Genomic DNA, 21,949 nt, shown 5'->3' on the forward strand with positions numbered 1-21,949 from the left:
GGAATGCTAGTTGCTAGGCTTGGGCATTCCTATGAATCACTGGTGGTTTTCCCCACGTTACAGGAAAAGGATAATGAACTCTGGGCAGGAACCACTTCGCAGGGTATTTGGGTCCTTGTGAAACTGACAAAGTCCACACATAAACAACAGACTTCTCTCCACTATCAATTTGTTCGTCTTGGCCAAGTCTCTTCCTGTAAAACCCCAGAGAATCATGTGGTACCTTAAAAGCAAATAAATTTATTACGACATAACCTTTCAGAAGCTAGGCAGCACTTTAGAATATGAACAAAATAAGAAAAATAACTAGGAAATATTCTGGGACAAGTTCTGTATTGGGGTGGATGTCACCTCAATGGCAGACAAAGTTGGCTCTCATTCTTAGAAGGTCATTCCAAAGAAGTCACTGGGTATAGTGGGAATGTGTGTCTAACTTGTTCCTGTTACCTCTGTGCTGTTATTTAAGAAAAATCTGAAGTCGCCAGCAAGTTACCCAGGAAGTCAGGAAGAAATTGTGGCACTTGTATCACCTCTAGTTTTCACCATATTGAGCTTTCCCTCCAAGACCTAACAACTGATCGCTATCACAGTCTCAGCTCCCCACAAAAGGATTACTATTAGCAAATATTATTACTACTATCAAACAATTATGGCAAATGTTCTGTGATAACCTGGGAGGCATCTGATGCAAAGCCGCCACCACACAGAGCCAGTCTGGAGTGGGGAGTCCACACCAAGGGCTTCCCTGGCGCCCAGGGAAAACCCCAGAAGACAATTCCCCGACACAAAAAGTCAGTATTTTAGCACAGGTGAAAACAGGGGAATTATCCAAGTCTGGGCCAGCACCGCGGGAAAATAAATACTAACTCAGCGGGCGGGCAAAATCAGGGGCGCTGACTGCCACGGAGCACGTGCAAAGCGCCCTCCTGACTAAGCCAAGGCGCCTCCGGACTCCAGTTCCGAGCGCCGACCCTTCCCCGCGCTCACCTTTCTTCTCGTCGGCGGCGCCGCACAAGCTGCCGGCCAGCAGCCCCACCAGGAGGGCGGCGGCCGCGCGCCTCGCCCCGAAGTTTCCTCGGCCGGCCAGCGAAGCCGAGCGAGCCCCGCGCAGCCCCATCTCCCGCCGGGTGGCTCCTCAGCGACCCCTCTCGCGCCGCGCTGCCTCTCCGGCGCCGCCCGGGACCATGCCAGGGGAGCGCCGCCTGCCGCGCTCGCTGCTCTCCGGCAGCCGAGAGGAGGAGCAGGAGGAGCAGCAGCGAGAAGAGGCTCTTGGGCCGCCGGACGGGGCGCTTCTCCCGGCAGCCGGCCCTCTGCGGCCCCGCTCCAGGTGCGCGGGAGGCGCCGGGCCAGCGGCGAAGACGAGGAAGACGCGCCTGCTTGGCTGCCTTCTCTGCGCGGAACTGGCCGGCAAAACTTTTCCCCCGGTCCGTCGACGCCGCGTTTCCAAGCGCTCCAGCGGCTCCCTCGGAGGATTCCGGCCAAGCAGGGAAAGAGGCGGCGGGGAGACTCGGGGAGAAGGAGAAGCGCGGCTGGCGGCGGCCCGGGAGGTTCGCTCCGCGCTGCCTTCAGGTGGAGCTTCGTACCTGCCCGGCGCAGCCGCTGGTGGGAAGGGCGAGAAATTCCAGTCGGGCGGGCTGAGCTGGGCTGAGCCCCGCGCACGCGCACTGCCCCCGCCGCCGCCGCCGCCGCCGCCTGTGGTCCTCCTTATCTGCGGCTGCTGCAACTGCTGCCCCGCCTCGCCGACCTGCAGCTTCCCAAGCCCCGGAGATGGGGAGAGGAGGAAGGCGGGTGGGAAGCCAGGCCGGGAACGCGAAGCCAGCGAGGGCTCCGCAGTCATAGAGCGGGGAGCCGAGGGGGCGCCTCGAAGGCCGGCCAGTCCGGCCATCCTACTTTGCGCATTTCGGCCGCTTCATTTCAGGCCACCCTAAGTGAGTTTGGCCTATCCATCCTGTCCCCTCCCTCCCTAAACATTCTGGGCATGCTTTTATTATCATTATTATTAAATTTATGTACCGCCATCCAAAGATCACAGGGCAGTTGTAATCATAATTAATAATATTTATTACTTACTTACTTACTTACTTACTTACTTATCTGGCCAAGCCTCCCCAGCCACTCTGGGCGGCTTCCAACAAAACATTGAAAACACAATAAAACATCAAACATTTAAAACTTGCCTAAACAGGACTGCCTTCAGATGTCTTCTAAAAGTCTGGTAGTTGTTGTTCTCTTTGACATCTGGTGGGAGGGCGTTCCACAGGGACTACTGAGAAGGCCCTCTGCCTGGTTCCCTGTAACTTGGCTTCTTGCAGTGGAGGAACTGCCAGAAGGCCCTCGGAGCTGGACCTCAGTGTCCGGGCAGAACAATGGGGGTGGAGACGCTCCTTTAGAAATACAGGACTGAGACCGTTTTGATTTAAAAGAGAAGTAGAGCTGGGTATCACCTGCATACTGATGAACACCCAGCCCAGACCCCTGAAGATCTCTCCCAGCAGCTTCATATAGATGTTAAAAAGCATAGGGGAGAGGATGGAACCCTGAGGCACCCCACAAGTGAGGTCTGAACACTCATCCCCCAATACCACTTTCTGGACACAGCCCAGGAGGAAGGAGCAGAAGCACTGTATAATGGTCTCCCAGCTCCTCTAGATGGTCCAGAAGGATGTCGTGGCTGATGGTATCAAAGGCCACTGAGAGATCCATTAGAACTTGGAAACAGCTCTCACCTTTGTCCCTAGCCCACCGGAGATCATCAACCAGCGCGACCAAGGCAGTTTTACTCCCATGATGAGACCTGAATCCCGATTGGAAGGGATCCAAATGGTCTGCATACTCCAGGCGTGCCTGGAGTTGTTCAGCAACCACCCACTCAATTACTTTGCCCAATAATGGAAGATTTGAGACTGGGTGATAGTTGGCTATATCGGCCAGATCCCAAGATGTTTTTTTAAGAAGCGGTTTAATAACCGCCTCTTTCAGTGGGTCTGGGAAGGCTCCCTCACAAAGGGAAGCATTTGCCACCCCATGGAGCCCATCTCCCAGCCCTTCCCAGCTCGCTTTTATGAGCCAGGATGGGCAAGGATTGTCCAAGCAGCCTGTCCACATCCTCGGAGGTAACAGATTGGAATTGATCCCATGCAACTTGACTAGACAGGACTCTAGCACTCTTCTGCCCTGGCCCTGCCCGCACAGTGGAGTCTTCCTGTTTCCAAATCTCAGCGACTTTATCTGCAAAAAACTTTGCAAAATAATTGCAGGAGATCTTGGAGTCCTTGCCAAGCCCCAATGGTGAAGGTTGTTCTGTTAGATTGCAAACCACCTGAAAGCGCCTCCTGCTGCTGTTTCCAGCAGATGCAATAGAGGGGGTGAAGAAGGTCCTCTTCGCCGTCACTGTTGCCACTTGGTAGGCTCGACACTGAGCTCTAACCCATGTCCGGTCCATGGAGTCAGAGAGGGCGTTTAAGAGCCAGACAGTTGATAGCCCTGGTTAACTCCGCATTCCAGCAGGCCACCAAGAAATCCGCTGAAAGGCCATCAGCATGGGATAAAACATCCCCTACCACTCTCTGGAACCATTAAGTGGCGGATGCGGACCATCTGAATTGGTCCCACCTCCCTGCAGAGGGGAAGGGTTGCAGAGAAGTCCAGTTGCACCAGGAAGTGATCCAACCATGGCACTTCTTTTGTTTCGCTTTTAGTTAATGTCAGATCACCAACATCCATAGAGGTAAACACCAAGTCTAAGGCATGTCCGCGGCTATGAGTTGGGCCAGACATATTCAGGGACAGCCCCATGGAGGCCATGCTTTCCACGAAGTCCCGAGCGGCCCCTTGTAAGGTCATGTCGGCATGGATGTTAAAATCCCCCAGGACAACCAAACTAGGTGTCACCAGGAGAACATCCACCACACCTGAAGCAGCTCGGGCAGGGAATCCTTGGTGCAGTGGGGAGGTCGGTACACCAAAAGGAATCCTGTACTTCCCCTATTGCCCAACTTCCAGAACATGCACTCAGAAAATGGGGGCTTCCCAATAGGATGCCTGGTGCAAGCTAATGACTTCCTAAAAATCACTGTAAACACCCTCCCCGCCCACATGACCTGGGTTGCTGTGCGTAAGAGAAACCTGGTGGGCAAGCAGCGGCAAGGACAGGCCCATCTGCTTCATCCAACCAGGTCTCAGTCACACATGCCAGGCCAAATCCTCCATCCACTATCAGGTCATGGATGGCAGTGGTCTTATCAGTCATTGACCTGGCATTGCACAGCAGCACCTTCAGGTCAAATTACAGTAATTTGCCATCTCTTTAAAGAAAATTTCTGAATAAAATTCTGGAATAGGAAACAATCTGATTAAAAAGCAAGGCAGTGGTGGAGTGAGCATTGCCGCCCAGCTGTGGTAGTGCTTTTAAATATCCCTATACCATATTAACAATCAGTCTGATTTAGGAAGGAAAGCCTTTTTGTTGCAGCTGCTGCTATTACACAATTGGAAGTTAAAAACCATTGCCCATCTACTATAAATTACTCAGAGATCTTTCAGTAGATCATGTTATGCCTTCTGATCATCCTTTGGGTAGCGCAGCACAGTCACTTAAAGGTAACCTTTCTCACCCTTCCTATGCCACTCTGTATCTGTATCTCCCTCTCTCCCTCTCTGTAGCATCCCAATCTCCTCCCCACTGTCTTCCTCCCTCTCTCTTACACACACATACTCAACACAAACCCAAGGTGCATTTGTAGAAAAGGAAGCAATTCACAGAGGAGTGGTCCAGAGCAAGAGTGTGCTAGAGTGTCTGACAGATTGCATGAAATTAGACCAAAATTTATGTGCAGCACATAGGCCAAAACCTCCTCACTACTGGTGTAAAGGAATGTATTTTCCCCCAGGGGAATCCATCCCCAGGGGAATCCATCACAATTTTAGAAACATCTATCAAGTCATACCACAACTTCCCCCCCAACTTAAAACCCAGCAAAGGAAAGAAGCTGTAACAACCGCAGACAGCAGACACATGCACATATACTTCCTGAGTTAAATTCAGTGTTAATCAACATTTGATTCTAGATGCTGAATGAAACAAAACAGGTTTATGCTGCCTGGTCTCAAGAAATTGCTCTGAATAAAAAGGCCTATGTACTGCTGGTATTAGATTTCATATTATGAGTATTTCCGCAAATGTGCACCTTTGGTGCATAGTCTCTCATAGAAGTTGGAACAGGAACAGAGAGGAGTTGCTTTCAGATGCCCAATCCTCTTGGAAACCCATCGGGAAGAGGATTAGGTCCAACTGAGCTTCACGCCTGCTCTCTCCTTGTGAGTATAACATGAGAAGGGGAACATGTTGCACGGGTCTGTCTCCTTCCCAGTGCCTCATTTGGAAATGGGACGGGATTGGAGGCTACAACTATAGCTTTATCAGTGCCTCAGATATTGGGGAAGCTCCATTCTGTTTGCTTGTGACAAGCTGTGGGAGACAATTCTAGGCAGAGAATTCTTGTATCTCTTGTGTTGTCTACCACAATCTTAATGTTCACAAATGTCATGCAGTTTCCCTCAGTGCAAAGATTGTGTCAGGAAGCAGGCAAAAGGGTATTTTCTTTTTAAAAGGAAAATTTATTAGAAAACAACAGACAGGGAGCAGCCTAGTTTTGCCAGTTTAGCAATAGCTGTAGTTCCTGTTCTTGTATCTACACAGCGGCTGCAAAATGTGTTCTGGAAGCTCTTCTTCAATCACAATGCATTTTCCTGCTCCTCATCTGCTCAAATGGGGGAAAGGACTGTTTGCAAAGAGAAGCCCATGCATGCTCTCTCTTAAACAGAAGGGGCAGGGAGTGGCTGCTAATTCGAGGGTAAATTCCCCCATTCCTCAATTTTTTAATCAATAGTTTTATTGCAAACTTTGAAGAAGTGTAGAAATGAAAGCATAACACTCTTTTCATCCATGTATTTCACCTGGAAGTGTTGTGTGACTTTGCAGATGTGGAAAAGATGCAGTAATAATCAGGGAACTGGAGCAAGTAGTCTACAAGGACTCAATGCTTGATGCTTTTTGTTAAGGAAAGTGATGAGTAGAGAGGGATGGGGGCACATGATAGAGGTGTATACAATTATACATATGTGGGGGTGGGGGAGTGGAGAGAGAGAGAATGAATTTCCCACTTGTCTAACCGGAACCTGGAGTCATCCAGGGGGTTGGACCGGATGACCCTTGGTGTCCCTTCTAAATCTACAATTCTATAATTCTGTGGCGCTGGATGGTGGAAGACTCAGGAAAGGCAAAAGGAAGTACTTCCTCATACAGCACCAAGGTAAACAGGGGGATTTACTACCACAACTTTCATGGCTTTAAAAGGGGATTAAATTCATGGAAGATAATGCTATCAATAGCATCTGTTTGCTCATTTGGTTAGAGCATGGTGCTGATAAAATGCCAAGGTTGTGGGTTGGGTTCCCATATGAGCCACCTGCATATTCCTGCATGGAAGGGGGTTCAAGGCTTTTATTCAGCCAGGAACTTGCCAGAACTCATTTCCAGCATCTCTCAGCTCAGCACCATTGCAATTTTAAGAGAAAAAGGAAGGTGTTCATGGTGAATTCCAGCACCTCTTTTTCTAGAAAAATAGCATTCGTTGGACTAGATTCATTCCAACTCTGATTTATAATAATGAGTCATAATAGCTCTATGCTGTTTCCAAGATCATAGGCAGTGTCCCTGAATACAATAGCAGGCATCTGATTGGCTATTGTGGGAAGCAATATGCAGGGTGAGAAAGGCCTTTGGTCTGATCCAGCAGGGCTCGTATACAGTGGATAGGCACGCTATGCAAATCCTGCATGGAACAGATTGCTGCTGAAAATCTATTCAAAGCCAGAAAAATTGCAACAACCTGGGTGTTTTTAAAAAAAGGACAGGATGATACTGTAGAAAACACTGGAATGCAGTAGTTTGTCTCCCTGATAAATGAGTGAATTGCTCTCTCAATTCCAGACTAAACAGCTGGTGTGGAAACAACCCTTAAAGGGGAATTCTTATGCCTGTTCATGGAAATGGTACAAACAAGTTATTAACACTATCCACAGGGCCTTGATGCTTCTTGCTCAGTGTCTTCTGAGAAGGCATGGAACACCCCCACCTCCCACCCCCTCAGCTGCAGCAGTGTGGCAGACACACTGCTGTTAGCAATGTAATGACCAAACGTTGCTGATGCTGTTAATGATTACCTAGCTTTGCAATCATTACATCATTGTAGGTTGTTAGTTTTACTGGTTTTTAGTTCAATGAAACTTGAGGAATAACAAGTAAAGTTTCACCCAGGTCTTTACCTGCAGTTGCATTCTGCCCCAGTTCCTCCTGCATCAAAAAAGGTTGTTGTTTACTTTTAACTGGCTGAATGAATGTATTTGTCAAGAACAAAAGTCATAACAAAGCATCATAAACTAAATACATAGCAATCAGTGCATCATAAAAGGCAGACAAGAACATGTTTCAATCCACATTTATTGATGTGCACTTGCTTAGCACAGGTAAAAGAAGCAGCAAAATCAAAAACATTCTTATCCTTATTGTAGAGGCAAAAATCCAGCCTTTTGGAGTTCCCTTGTTAATTGTGCTGCTTGAAAGGGGAGAGAACGCCTTGGTTATATATTCTTCCAAAGCAGTAGCCATGTTGCAGCAAAATCAATTATAGATGCATAATTTGGGGATGCAAATTCAAATGCAATTATATCTCTCCACTGAGAATATTGAGCTGGTATAAGAAGGTCTTGATTTTGGTCATTAACATAGTTAAAGAAAGAGGTCCACATTTCTTGGAAGGTGTCACTATTTGTTATGCCTTTAATTGCCCTCCTGCATCTGGTGAGACACTCAGACATTGCTATATCCCTTATATTATTTTCTCACATGTTCAGGGGGGTTACATTCTGGTTCTTCCATTGCTGAGCTATTGCTAATCATGCTGCAGTCAGTAAGAGTTCTACTAGTTTGCTGTGGTGCAGGGTGGAGCCTAAGTCTAAGTCCAAAGATAGTAGGACTAAGACAGGATTTGGAGAAAAGGGATTGGCCTGTAATTGCAGATATAATGGACAATACACTATTCCAAAAGTTGTTAATATGAGGACATTCCCACCAAACATGAATAAATTAGCCAAGCTTTCCACAGCCCTTCCAACATAAAGGGGAAAGGGAGGGATTAATTTTTGCCATCCTAACTGGCATCCAGTGCCATCAGAGAACGACCTTGAGCAAGGCCTCCTGTAAGCGAGCAGAGATGGTTTTGAGTGGGATAGTGGTCCTGATACCCTCCCATTTGTGATCTTCAACTGGGTGACCTAAGTCTGATTCCCATACAATTTGAAGGCCTCTAGCATCTAGTGGGGACGCAGGTGGCGCTGTGGGTTAAAGCCTCAGCGCCTAGGACTTGCCGATCAAAAGGTCGGCGGTTCGAATCCCTGCGGCGGGGTGCGCTCCCGCTGCTCGGTCCCAGCGCCTGCCAACCTTGCAGTTCGAAAGCACCTCCGGGTGCAAGTAGATAAATAGGGACCGCTTACCAGCGGGAAGGTAAACGGCGTTTCCGTGTGCGGCTCTGGCTCGCCAGAGCAGCGATGTCACGCTGGACACGTGACCCGGAAGTGTCTCCGGACAGCGCTGGCCCCTGGCCTCTTAAGTGAGATGGGCGCACAACCCCAGAGTCTGTCAAGACTGGCCCGTACGGGCAGGGGTACCTTTACCTTTACCTTTTAGCATCCCCCACTTCGTGATCTAATATTTGGGAAACAGCACCCTTCAGGTCATCCTGCTTCATAAGGATTCATACAAAGCAAGTGCTAGGCTGTGTCCCCTGCACTCCAAAGAGGGTGCAAAAGAATGAGCCTGGGCTACCTGAAACCAGGTAATATGAGTGCCTTTTAATTTTCCTTGCAGTTCCTCTTTGGAAATTGCTTTCCCTCTGGGAAGCAGGTCACGGATTGTAGAAATGCTTATGTCCTTCAAATCCTTGAACTGTTAATATTTATCTGTGTGTCTGAAAGCTGAATGATCCAGGATCAGTGGTTCAGGGTCTGGGGCCAGTGTTCTGCTCCATGTTCTCCACACATAAGTACTGATCTACAGTACTAAATGGACTGTCTGTTTTCCTTTACCGCCTTCAAGGACAAAGGGAAGAAAGGGCGAGCTCCCATTAAGGTCTGGAAGAGACCATCTTGAGTTGAACCCCAGGGCTCCCTCTGAGCAATGGGATCAAGGATTTAATTTGAAAAGCAGCATAGTTTATTTTTTTTAATATAATTATTATTATATTCATTAATAAAATATAACAATATTACAATAATCAATCAAATGCATTTGCTCCCCTGAGCTCGTGACTTCCCTCCCTCCCTTCAACTGGTTTCCTGCTTCCTCATAAATTGTACACGCCTTTCTATTGTCAGTTTCTGTCCTTTGATATGTATCAAATCCTTCTATGGTCAGATATTATTATTACACTGTGCTGCAGGATTTATGTCAGTCCTGCTAGTGTCTTCAACTTTTTACAATAGCCTCTTTAAGATCCTATCCTTTCAGCTAAAGTAAATTTATTCCAATCTCTCTGGAATTTCTGGTCGCCTTGGTTCTGGATCCTCACAGTCAATTTGGCCAACTCCGCATATTCAATCATCTTCATCTGCCACTCCTCAGCCATTGGTAATTCTTGTAATTTCCATCTTTGGGGTAACAAAATTTTGCTGCAGTGGTGGCATACATAAATAATATTTGGTCTACTCTTCTCCCATCAACCTAAGCAAGAATGCTATATTTTAACATCTTTTTTAATAGGTTAGGCATTCCCATTCCTCCTTTTGTTCTATGTAGAGAGTTTTGTTGCTTCTCCTAGATTTGTTGCCTCCTGACACAAATGCATTAAGTTTGTTTTGCCATCTCTTTAGCTGAAAGGATAGGCAAAACTTGAAGGAGAAAAAAAGAACTTAGGTAACACTGACATTTTGACCACGGCTATTCGCTCAAGCCAGCTAAGACTGAGATGCTTCTGTTTTCTAGGTTCTTGTTGAATGCCTTTATACAGCCCCTATATGTTGTCTTGTGTCTGTGGTGTTGAGGTTAATACCTAAGTACTTAAATCCTCCATGCACTATGAGATACGCATATAGTCTACATGAACAATGGAGAAGAAATCAATGAAGAAACAGCTATAAGTAATATTGTATGTCTAGTAATTGCCTTCTAAAGTGACAGATCATTTTATGACAGAGCACTTGCTTTTCCTACTATCAAAGCTAATGTTTTATCACTTTTAAAATGGCATTGTTTCCATTTCTTATGCATAATACCCACAGACAATTTAACATGTTTTGTTTATATTTGGGTGGCTTACATTTTCTTTATAGGGATAAAAATAAACACATCTGCTTTGCTGCATCATGGACTTTCTCTGTAAACTTAAAATTCCTTCATTGTTGGTTTGGGACTGTTTTGGAATATTTAATTGCTCTCCTATGCTTTCCAGTATATTTTCTCATCAGTTTTCTTATCACAAAAGGTCGGGAGGGGGGAGCAGGTTTGATGCACAAGAGCACTGAATCAGCATTAATTGTGTGACCTGCATTTGCCAGGATGTGATTGGATCTCACCACAAAATAGTGACTGTCTGGAAGCATTCTCAGTTTCTTACACATAATTTTTTAATGCAGTTTAAAAGGATTTGCTACTCACAGTCTGGCCATTTGTTCCATATACTGTACCTTTAGTAAACAGGCTTTACATGTTTTTATTCTTTTTCAAAAACTTTTTTGACTTGAGTAACAAAAGAACAATGGATGAGAAGCAAAACCTTTCTGAAACAAATTTCAATTCTCTTTAAACTTGTTTTCTGTCTTTTTATTCCACTCCTATAAGGAGTCAATTAAAATGACTGATTTAGAGTTTAATAATAATAATAATAATAATAATAATAATTTTTTATTTATACCCCGCCCTCCCCAGCCAAGGCCGGGCTCAGAGCGGCTTACAAGCAATAATAAAAACAAGATGAATGATTACAAACTTAAAAACAAAAATAAAACACAATTAAAATAATGGAACATTAAAATATTAAAATGTAGCCTCTTCGCAGGAGGAGAAGGAAAAGAAGGGGGGAAAAGAGAGAGAGAGGGAGGGAGGGAGGGAATCAAACTGGCTCCAAGCCAAAGGCCAGGCGGAACAACTCTGTCTTACAGGCCCTGCGGAAAGAAATCAGATCCTGCAGGGCCCTGGTCTCATGAGGCAGAGCGTTCCACCAGGCCGGAGCCAGAGTTGAAAAGGCCCTGGCTCTGGTTGAAGCCAATCTAACTTCCTTAGGGCCCGGGACCACTAGGGTGTTGTTATTTATGGACCTTGAGGCTCTCCGTGGGGCATACCAGGAGAGGCGGTCCCGGAGGTACGAGGGTCCTAGGCCGTGAAGGGCTTTAAAGGTCAAAAGCAGCACCTTAAATCTGACCCTGTACTCCACCGGGAGCCAGTGCAGCTTGAAAAGCACTGGGTGAATATGCTCCCATGGCAGAGACCCCGTGAGGAGGCTCGCGGCAGCATTCTGCACCCGCTGGAGTTTCTGGGACAGCTTCAAGGGCAGCCCCGCATAGAGCGAATTACAGTAGTCAAGCCTGGAGATGATCGTCGCATGGATCACTGTGGCCAAGTCAGGGCGGGAAAGGTAAGGGACCAACTGCTTGATGCGGCGAAGGTGGAAAAATGTCGCCTTGGCTGTTGCTGTAACCTGCGCCTCCATGGAAAGGGAGGCGTCAAGGATTACACCCAAACTCTTAACGGAAGGCAATGGCACTAATTGGGCCCCCGCAAGAGAAGGGAGTTGGTCCCCCATCCCCATGCCATCCCGACCTAGCCATAGGACCTCTGTCTTCGAAGGGTTTAGTTTCAATCGGCTCCCACGAAACCATCCAGCCACAGCTTCCAAGCATCTGGTCAATGTGTTTGGGGCCGAGTCGGTGTGGCCATCCATCAGCAGATAGAGCTGAGTGTCATCAGCATATTGGTGACAGCCCAGCCCAAAGCTCCGGATAATCTGGGCAAGGGGGCGCATAAAGATGTTGAAAAGCATCGGGGAGAGAATTGCGCCCTGCGGCACTCCACACACCAAGGAGTGGCGCGACGACATTTCCCTCCCTAGTGCCACCCTCTGTCCCCGACCAGAGATAAAAGAGCACAACCAGTTACGGGCTATGCCCTGTATCCCCACGTCTGCGAGGCGGTGGTCCAGAAGATCATGATCGACCATGTCAAAGGCTGCTGACAAATCTAAAAGGATCAGCAGTCCTGACCCGCCTCGATCCAGTTGTCTACGGAGATCGTCTGTTAAGGCAACCAGAGCCGTCTCCGTCCCAAAACCAGGACGGAAACCGGACTGAAATGGATCTAATGCCGATGTTTCCTCCAGAAACCTACCAAGCTGCTCAGCAACCGCTCTCTCAATTACCTTACCCAGGTATGGAAGATTTGAAACTGGGCGGTAATTGGATAGGTCTAAGGGATCTAATGAAGTTTTTTTTAAGAGTGGACACACCACTGCCTCCTTCAGTTCCCCTGGGAATGTCCCCGTGTCAAGGGACAAATTGATAATTTCAACCAGAGGGGTCCGCGCAACATCTGGACATTGCATTATGTGTGCCAACAGTGGCTACAACGAGCATTGCCTGGAAAAGATAAATCATCCCAAAGATTTATGACTGACTAGTTCCTTAGAATTTGAGTTAACGTTAAATGTTAACTTACTATGTTCATTTAAGGGAGTGTGGACAGTGTCAGCTCCATGTGTGCTTCTGCATAGATCTCCTGAGCCAGCCACATTCTCTTTGCTTCCTTTTTCCTACACAGGGGAGAGAGAGACACGGCTGCATGAAGCACTCAGAAAGATCACAGGGGGAATCAGAAAGGTTTCCTTCTGATCATCCAGTTTGAGGGTACGCAATGAGGAGCCAGCACTGTTCTTACCCACGTCATTTACAGCCTCTCAGGCCTCCATACTGAACTTTTAAACTTTGCTTCCGGTGAAGAGGCTCTAAATGTTTTGGACTCTACCTGGGATGGGGAGATACAGTAGGACCGCCACCCTGTTCAAAGCAGCACACTCAGTGAAGGGGTAGGATGTTTGTTTTTCAGTCATTAGGTGGGAATAGGAATTATTGCAACACACAGCCTCCTAGAGTGATATTGGCCAGAATGACAACTATTCAGAATGGTTCTGGCAGCTTAAGTATTGAGCAATAGTTGAGACAGCAGATGGCTGGAGCCTGAGAAGGCAAAAGATAAAGATCCTACCCCCCACCCCCCAAAACCAGTTGGATGCTAATATGCTTGGGACAATCTCGTTCAATTGGAGTGATGAGATGTGGGCTCTTTCCACAGAAGTCACACAGTGATATGTAGCATTTATAGAGTGCTTCTGAGCACTTTATTATCCCCAACCACCTTGTCAAGGGGAGGGGTCAGGTATTATTTCCCCTCTTTTGTGGGGTGGGTCTGAGGTTCAGAGAGAACTGTGTGCCTACACCAGATGTGTTCACAGCTGAGGTGACATTTGATCCAGGACTTCCCTGCTCACATCTCACACCATTAACTGTTGTTCTGCTCAGCTCTATTCAAACCAATAGTCTGCCCCATTGCTCATGGTATGTCCAGTTATTTGTCTGTCTGAGATTCTCACTTTGTGTGCTTGAACAGCTAGAACGGGGGCCAAATTATGTTACATTAGGAGGATGTTTAAACAGTTGCTTGGGATTGGGCATGTCTCCTTATTAAGAAAAAGTAGTTGCAGGGTACCTTAATCTGGACCAGGACTGCTGTATGATGAGAGAAGAATTAACTCCTTCTTTTTGTGCCATTTTCCTGCTGAAAAATCTCCCAGTTAAGAAAGCAACGTGCCCAGTCCTAAGCATGTGATTTAAAACTCTTGAGCAATGTAATGAACAGTTTGGTCCTGACTGGAAGAATATGTTCTTTTCTAGCATTTGAGTTCCTGTGTGTACTCACTGAAATGGCCTGAGCAGGGTGGACCTGTTTGGAAACTGTTGATCAAATGAATTTTCCCAAATAGGCAAATTTGACTAAGACCGAGAGGCCATTTTGGTGGGATCACTTACTTTTCTTTTTTTATTGTTATTTCATAGCAGTTTCAGAGTCCCCAAATAAAACAGAAAATTGTGCCAGTGTGTGTGCATTTATATTTTGAATCTGCACCATGTCCCCAGTTTAAATATCTTCCTCCCAAAAAGGTGATATTTAACCTTTAAGGGGATGCATATGACCACCTTATAAGTTCAAAAACTGAATTTAATATTTTTAAACTAGATATATTTTAAATTAGTTATGCCTTATGCTGAACCTACTCTGTGCCTGCCCAAAGAAGTCAGATAATGTTGAAAATGATTTATGAGTGTGAGCTGTTGTTTTGTTGATTGTGCATAGTTGAAATGATACCAGAACAAAAATTACCAAAACAAACATAAATGAACACCAGATCATTTTTGTGTTTCAATAAAATTACTGTAGTGTATACTGAATGGCTAATATATAACAGCCGCACAATCCTGAAATCTGTGAATTAAAATCCCCACTGTAATCTACAGAAATGGAAAAGACCTCTTTTGAGAGAATCAATATTTCATTTTCTTCAGGAATGCAACAAAATACGTTGTGACTGAATCCAGTTGAAAACCATGGGTCCTGGGTTAATCATAACTACATTTATTTTGATTGGGGCTATAATGGCAAGCTGTTGCATTTGCAAGGGCACAATTAGTTCTTCTTAAAGTGTATATAGCAACTATATAGCAACTGGAAATAATGATATTTCCAAATGTCAGATACGAAATGGGAAGACTAAGAGTAGATCCCTTAAATGATTTTATCACACCTTACTGCTGGGCAGAATAAATAGAGATATCCTGGTCTACCAAGTGGCTACTTGCACATCACAGTAAGCTGCCATTTGGTAAATGGCAATCTGAATCCATTCTAAAGAGTAACTAACCATGTAGTCTCCAAGCTATAAATCCTGTCCAAGAGATGCTTCCAATCATCCAAGAGATTTCATCTCCTTGTTATACCTAAACATGCTGGTTTAATGTGATTTTATTTGCAATATTCATTATTATTCCAAGGGGAAGCATTTCATTTCAACAGCAGTCTTCTTTCTAGGATAGATATGTAACTAGACTGGATGACATTCTTAATTTTTCTCTGTTGCAAGTGTAAGACAATTATCCATAGAAATTGTTGTCCTTCCATAAGGAAAATGCAATTTGTCTTCCACAATAAAACACCTCCAAAATGTACAGTGAAAGGGAGCAGCACTGCATGGACATAACTCTTTCTTTCTTTAGTCTGCTCAGGCCAATCATAACAGATTTATTAGGGTCTTCAGCAGCACAGGTCAAGGATTCATGGAATTGTTGCAAAACTAGGGGCACGGGGTCTCTAGAGTGACGCACACAAGGCTATCATGCAGTTCATCAAGGCTTTTGAAGCCTCTTGTTAGCAAACAATATTTGTTCTTTGGTGGACTTATACAGCACACACATTGAAATATGAAGCCAGCAGAACCTCATCTGTTTCAACCTGGTGCCACAAAATTGATCCAACCTGAGAAAAAGAACAACCCATCTGTGTCTCAAGCTGGCAATGTGCACCCAGCCAGCTTTAGCTAGATAGCTTTAATTTAAATGGATTTTAAAGGTAGACAAATTATATGAAAGTAGTTATTATTATATAGTTACACACAGAGAGTTGAAGTTGAAATTATTTTTGGAATGTCTGGACAAAATATAAAGACTTATTGGAAAATAAAACTCCAAGGTGGCTTTCACCGCTGGAAGCTAAGGCCCGAAAAAGACCCAATAGGGAGGCCAAATGGCCAAAATATTGGGAAATATTAGAAAAAGATGGAGACAATTGGAAATTGCAGAGTTTGGAGAAAATGAAGGACAAAGTGCGAGACTGGTTACATTACTGTCAGGGGTTCAGAAGGAGAGACACAGGAGGGGGAGCAAATGGAGAGTGAGGAGGAGGAGTACGAGGGGGGCGCAGGCAGTGACAGTGGCCAGAGTTATTCCACAAGCCTCTCTAGCGAATCGGAGGACTCACAGAAGGGAGCGCCGGTGGCCAGAGCGAGGGGGGTTCCAGGGGGGAAGCCCCAGGAGGAAGGGGCCAGCGGGGAGTCCCTGAGCAGCAGTTGGAAATCAGGACCAGCTTCTCCACCAGAGCGCAGTGGGGAGGGGGAGTCCTAGGAGTCGGGACCAGTGTCCTCACCACCAGAGGGAGGAGAGGAGTCAGGTTTGGCAACACCCACATCAGGAAGCGGGGAAACGGTCAGAAGGAAAGTCACCGGCTGGGCGCGCGCGCCAAGTTCAAATGTACAGGAGCGCGGCACAGCGGGGAGCCCGGGAAGGGAGCCAGGTCCTAAAGCCCGCCGGAGGGAGGGGCAAGACTCAGGAGGCTCAGCGTCAGAAGAGTCCAGGAAGGAGGAAACCCCAGAGGGCAGAAGGACCCAGCGAAGGAAAGAACAGCGTAGGAGGTGGAGCCGGGCTAGAATCTTAAACTGGTGTGGGTGGAGCAGTGAGTCAGAGGGGACTTAGCCGGTCTAGCGTCAAGACATGGGTCTGCGCGCCCAGAGCTTGGAAATGGAAACTAAACTTCAATAAAGACTTTTGTATATAACATCCACTGGGCGTTGGTCCTCTGTGAGCTGGGACCTAGCGGCAGTCCTGACAATTACGCTCAGATTAATGAAGTTTTTAAAAATGACGAAAAGTTAGGGTTCCAGGTGGAGAAATCGAAATTGGAAACAGAACTGTTAGAACCTAAGACTAAGGTACTTTCAAGAATGTATAACTTGCTGCTAAAATGGAATACACAAGATGAAATGGTTAAATCGGCTATGATAAAGTGGGCACAGGACATTGGGCATAATATTATGTTTGAGGACTGGGAAAGGTTGTGGACCAATGGGCTGAACTTCACTGCATGTAATGCTTTGAAGGAAAATGTAATGAAAATGATATATAGCTGGTACATGACCCCAGTTAAACTTGCCAAAATATACCTGTCAGGGGTTCAGAAGGAGAGACACAGGAGGGGGAGCAAATGGAGAGTGAGGAGGAGGAGTACGAGGGGGGCGCAGGCAGTGACAGTGGCCAGAGTTATTCCACAAGCCTCTCTAGCGAATTGGAGGACTCACAGAAGGGAGCGCCGGTGGCCAGAGCGAAGGGGGGTCCAGGGGGGAAGCCCCAGGAGGAAGGGGCCAGCGGGGAGTCCCTGAGCAGCAGCTGGAGATCAGGACCAGCGTCTCCACCAGAGCGCAGTGGGGAGGGGGAGTCCCAGGAGTCGGGACCAGTGTCCTCACCACCAGAGGGAGGAGAGGAGTCAGGTTTGGCAACACCCACATCAGGAAGCGGGGAAACGGTCAGAAGGAAAGTCACCGGCTGGGCGCGCACGCCAAGTTCAAATGTACAGGAGCGCGGCACAGCGGGGAGCCCCGGAAGGGAGCCAGGTCCTAAAGCCCGCCGGAGGGAGGGGCAAGACTCAGGAGGCTCAGCGTCAGAGGAGTCCAGGAAGGAGGGAACCCCAGAGGGCAGAAGGACCCAGCGCAGGAAAGAGCAGCGCAAGAGGTGGAGCCGGGCTAGAATCTTAAACTGGTGTGGGTGGAGCAGTGAGTCAGAGGGGACTTAGCCGGTCTAGCGTTAAGACGTGGGTCTGCGCGCCCAGAGCTTGGAAATGGAAACTAAACTTTAATAAAGACTTTTGTATATAACATCCACTGGGCGTTGGTCCTCTGTGAGCTGGGACCTAGCGGCAGTCCTGACAATACCATTTGTCTGGCAACAAATGTTGGAAATGTAAAGAAAATGATGGAACATTCTTTCACCTCTGGTGGACCTGCCCTAGAGTGAAGGCCTTCTGGGAAATGATATATAATGAGCTGAAAAAGGTATTTAAGTATACCTTTACTAAGAAACCAGAGGCCTTCCTTTTGGGTATTGTCGGCCAGAAGGTGTTAAAGAAGGACCGAACATTTTTTATGTATGCAACAACGGCAGCAAGGATACTCATCGCTAAGCACTGGAAAACTCAAGATCTACCCACACTGGAAGAGTGGCAGATGCAACTGATAGACTATATGGAATTAGCTGAGATGACCGGCAGAATCCGAGACCTGGGAGAAGAGAAGGTTGAAGAAGATTGGAAGAAATTTAAGATTTATTTAAAAAAGTATTGTAATTTGGTTGAATGTTAAGATGGAGGCTAGATCATAAATAATTGACCACCACCAAATTAGATGCAATTAGGATGCTAAGTGAGATTGAGGAAAAATCATAAACCTTTGGGAGAAATATTAGATTATATTTTAAATGAATGGGACATAAGTATGTAAACAAGATGGTAAATTGCGGGCAAGAACTGACAACGATGCAAGTGGGAGCGGGAGACGTGAGGAAGTCAAAAGAAGTGAAGAAAATATGTTATGATATATGTTATATTGTTCACTATATTTGCATTTATGTTTAAAAAACTTAATATTTTTTTTTTTAAAAAAAAAGAAATTATTTTTGGAAGCCAAATGTCCAACAGGGCTTCCGGGGCTTCCAATTGGCTGCAGAAGCTTCCTGCAGCCAATCAGAAGCCGCACTTTTGTTTCCGAACATTTTGGAAGTCAAACGGACTTCCAGAACGTATTCCATTTGACTTCCAAGGTACGACTGTATTATCATTGGCCACTGTAGAACCTTCCAGAACTACGTCAATCAAGTCTTGGTGGTATTTGAGGTATGCTTGGGATCATTGTCTTGTTGGAAGGTCCAGTGACTCCAGTCTTCAGCTTTCTCACAGATGGTGTGACGTTTCCTCCTAGGCTTTTCCGATTCTTCAATGAATCCTGCATGCCTTCCTCATGCTGCAAGTTTCCAGTACCAGAGGATGCAAAGCAGCCCCAGAGCATCACCAAGCCACCACCATGCTTCACTGTAGGTGGAGTGTTCTCTTCAGCATGCGCTTCATTCTTCTTCCTGCAGACATAGCGCTGATCCATGGACCAAAAAATTCCAATTTTGTATCATTGCTCCACAGAACAGAATCCCAAACTTCTGTGGCTTATTTATTTGAGCATATTGGAGCCACCTTTTCTTGTACTTTGGGGTCAGTACATCTTGGAGTTCTTGCATGGAAACCTTCTGCGTTTAGTATGCGCCTTACTGTGCTCACTAAACCTCAGTGTCTGCTGCCACCAAGTCTTGCTGCAGCTCTTTTGGAGCCACTTGAGGGGTTTTCCCAGCCTGTCTTCTCTGAAATCAGGTTTCTGCCTCAAGTGTCAGGCTGCTGCCAGCAACTCCCCTGGCTGGTTGCCCTGGAACGTATAAAGACAAGGAATGTTCTTACCATCCACAGTATTTGCAGAGAGAGGCTTCTTGGATAATGGCATTGTCCCAAGTGAATCTCCATCCCTGTTTCTTCCTCATTTGTCATCCTTTCTACGGGTGCTGACAAGTGCCCTCGGTCTTTGAGATCTTTGCTCTCCCACATTCAAGGCTTGCCTGGATTTGGGGGGGGGGGGACTGGAGTGCTTTCTGAAGACACTGTGTCCGTCAGCTGTCACCACCCTGGTGCTTCCTCTTCCTCCTCCTCTCCCATTATTCCCCAACTTTTCCCTTCATCTGCCTCTGAGCTGTGACCTCCCTCAACCCAAACCCCTGCTGTAATTCTAAACTGCCTTCCTCTTCTCTGGAAGGGTCAGGTTGGGGAGGTGGTCTCCACCATTCCTCCTCTGCCCAGTCCCTGACATGCAGATAGCTTCCTTTTTCTGCCCCATTCAGGCAGTGTAATCACTGTTCTTTTAACTTTGTACTTGTGAACTATGCTTCCAACAGTGTCTCTAGGAACATCCAATGCCTTCATTATCTTCTTGTATCCTGCTCCTTGTTTGTGAAGGGCAATGATCTCTTCTCTTACCTTCTTAGACCATTCTCTTGATGTAGCCATATTTCTAACATGCAGCCAAATTTGACACTCAGCAAACCCCTAGTCAGTTCAGGTATTTCATGTGTTCCAGCTCAAGCACACCTGGTGCAACTAATGAAGCCCTTGATTACTTGCACCAGGTGTTCTTGAGACGACACTTGTATTTGTGCTGTTGTGAGGGATTCTATTCAGGGGGTTGGATAATAGTGAGACTGGAGAAGCCAGTATAAGTTGCATTGCCAGCTGAATTTGGGTGAAACCACCTGAAATATTGAGGTATTTCAATTGATTTTGCTTGATTTGCTCAATGTAAACAGCTGAGACCTGTGGGTATATAGGTAAAGGTAAAGGGACCCCTGACCATTAGGTCCAGTCATGACCAACTCTGGGGTTGCGGTGCTCATCTCGCTTTATTGGCCGAGGGAGCCGGCGTACAGCTTCCGGGTCATGTGGCCAGCGTGACTAAGCCGCTTCTGGCGAACCAGAGCAGCGCATGGAAACACCGTTTACCTTCCCGCCGGAGTGGTACCTATTTATCTACTTGCACTGTGATGTGCTTTCGAACTGCTAGGTTGGCAGGAGCAGGGACCGAGAAACGGGAGCTCACCCCATTGCGGGGATTCGAACCGCCAACCTTCTGATCGGCAAGTCCTAGGCTCTGTGGTTTAACCCACAGTGCCACCCGCATCTATGGTGGTATATAAATTCAAATAATAATAAATAACAAGTCTGTAAATATTGATAATAAACATTTGCAATGGGGATTGAATAATTTTGATTTCAACTGTATACAGAGAGTCTTACTGATGGTATCAGCAAGGAGTCAATCAAATGTATATTAAAGTAAATACAAAAGGGGAAAATGACTATTTTTTTCCCTTTTTTGCTTCAAAGGGATCTGTATCAGCCCTCAAAACAAACCTGCCTTCAGCACAAGAAAAAACTGAAAGTCGGCAGTCAGCAATCTGTTTCCACAAAGAATGTGCTTTTACAGCAAGACCACCCACAGTGAGCAGGAGCCACAGACCAAGCCACAGTCTCCTAGAGGAAACCAAGTAATTGGGATTGAATCTCTAATACAACTCAACATAGACTAAAGTCCCATGTTGCAAGAATCATAGCAATGGCTTTCCCTGACTATTTAGCCAATATTAAAGAATGTAATTGAGCAAGCTAACTTGAATGTATTTCCAAATTAGGACTTCCAAAGAAGTTACAATGTTATTGGATTCATGCTTATTAGTATATCAGTGTTCAGTCTCCAGTAAAATAAAATCTATATATCAATCCTTTTGCAAAGTCTTCACTCAAAAAGAATTTAAAGCATTCATTTACTATATCATTATCAAATGAACACATATGATAGGAAATAAATAACTCAAAACAGGACATATTGAAGGGCTGTTAGTCTGACATTCAGGGCTAGTGTAGCAAGCTAAATATCCTACAAAATAAAACACTCAACTAGGCTGGGGCTCCAGCTTTAGATATAAGCATTCCTTGATGCTATTGCAGCACTGGCCGCAAATCAGTAAGAGTGGCCTAATAATTGTAGGTGCTTCAATACTAGTATTTATTCTAGGATGGGCACTCCTCATACATGCCCCCCCCTTTTGTTGCAAAGTCCACATGGCATCAATTGTATCAAAATACTAGCCAGTATCTTTTCTCATTTGAAGACAGATTTTGCCTTTACATGAAAAATTACGTAAATATTTTAAAAAACCTGTTACCAATCCATTTGCAACATTAAGCCCCAGACCAGCCCCTGACAGGCATGAGAGATTTGCAGCACTAGAATAACCTAAAGAGTTAATAACCCCACAAACAGTGAGGATTGGGCCTGTTACATCTACCTCCCTGAAGCTCAGCACTGGCACCCCACAGGGAGGTGTGTACTCAGTTGTATACATCCGACTGCATTTCATCTAATCCATCTACTGCAGTTAT

General features: G+C 46.1%; 1 protein-coding gene and 1 long non-coding RNA gene across 3 annotated transcripts in view; one reads left to right on the top strand and one right to left on the bottom strand.

Moving 5' to 3' along the window:
• The window catches only part of EGFR (epidermal growth factor receptor), a 151,295-nt gene extending 149,379 nt beyond the window's left edge, over window positions 1–1,916 (bottom strand). For both annotated transcript variants that reach the window (XM_083706255.1, XM_083706254.1), the window contains exon 1: window positions 988–1,916. In XM_083706255.1, coding sequence (XP_083562381.1) covers window positions 988–1,117 — 130 coding nt within the window. In that variant the 5' untranslated portion in view covers window positions 1,118–1,916. The remainder of the gene's footprint in view (window positions 1–987) is intronic.
• LOC310828696 lies at window positions 1,811–20,533 on the top strand. Its single transcript, XR_014557063.1, has 3 exons — window positions 1,811–1,928; window positions 12,866–13,130; window positions 18,897–20,533. It is a non-coding gene; the product is annotated as an uncharacterized lncRNA (long non-coding RNA).
• The last annotated feature ends 1,416 nt before the right edge of the window (window positions 20,534–21,949 follow it).

This window comes from Podarcis gaigeae (assembly GCF_964106915.1).
Source record: "Podarcis gaigeae genome assembly, chromosome: 12".
NCBI classification, from domain to species: Eukaryota; Metazoa; Chordata; class Lepidosauria; order Squamata; family Lacertidae; genus Podarcis; species Podarcis gaigeae.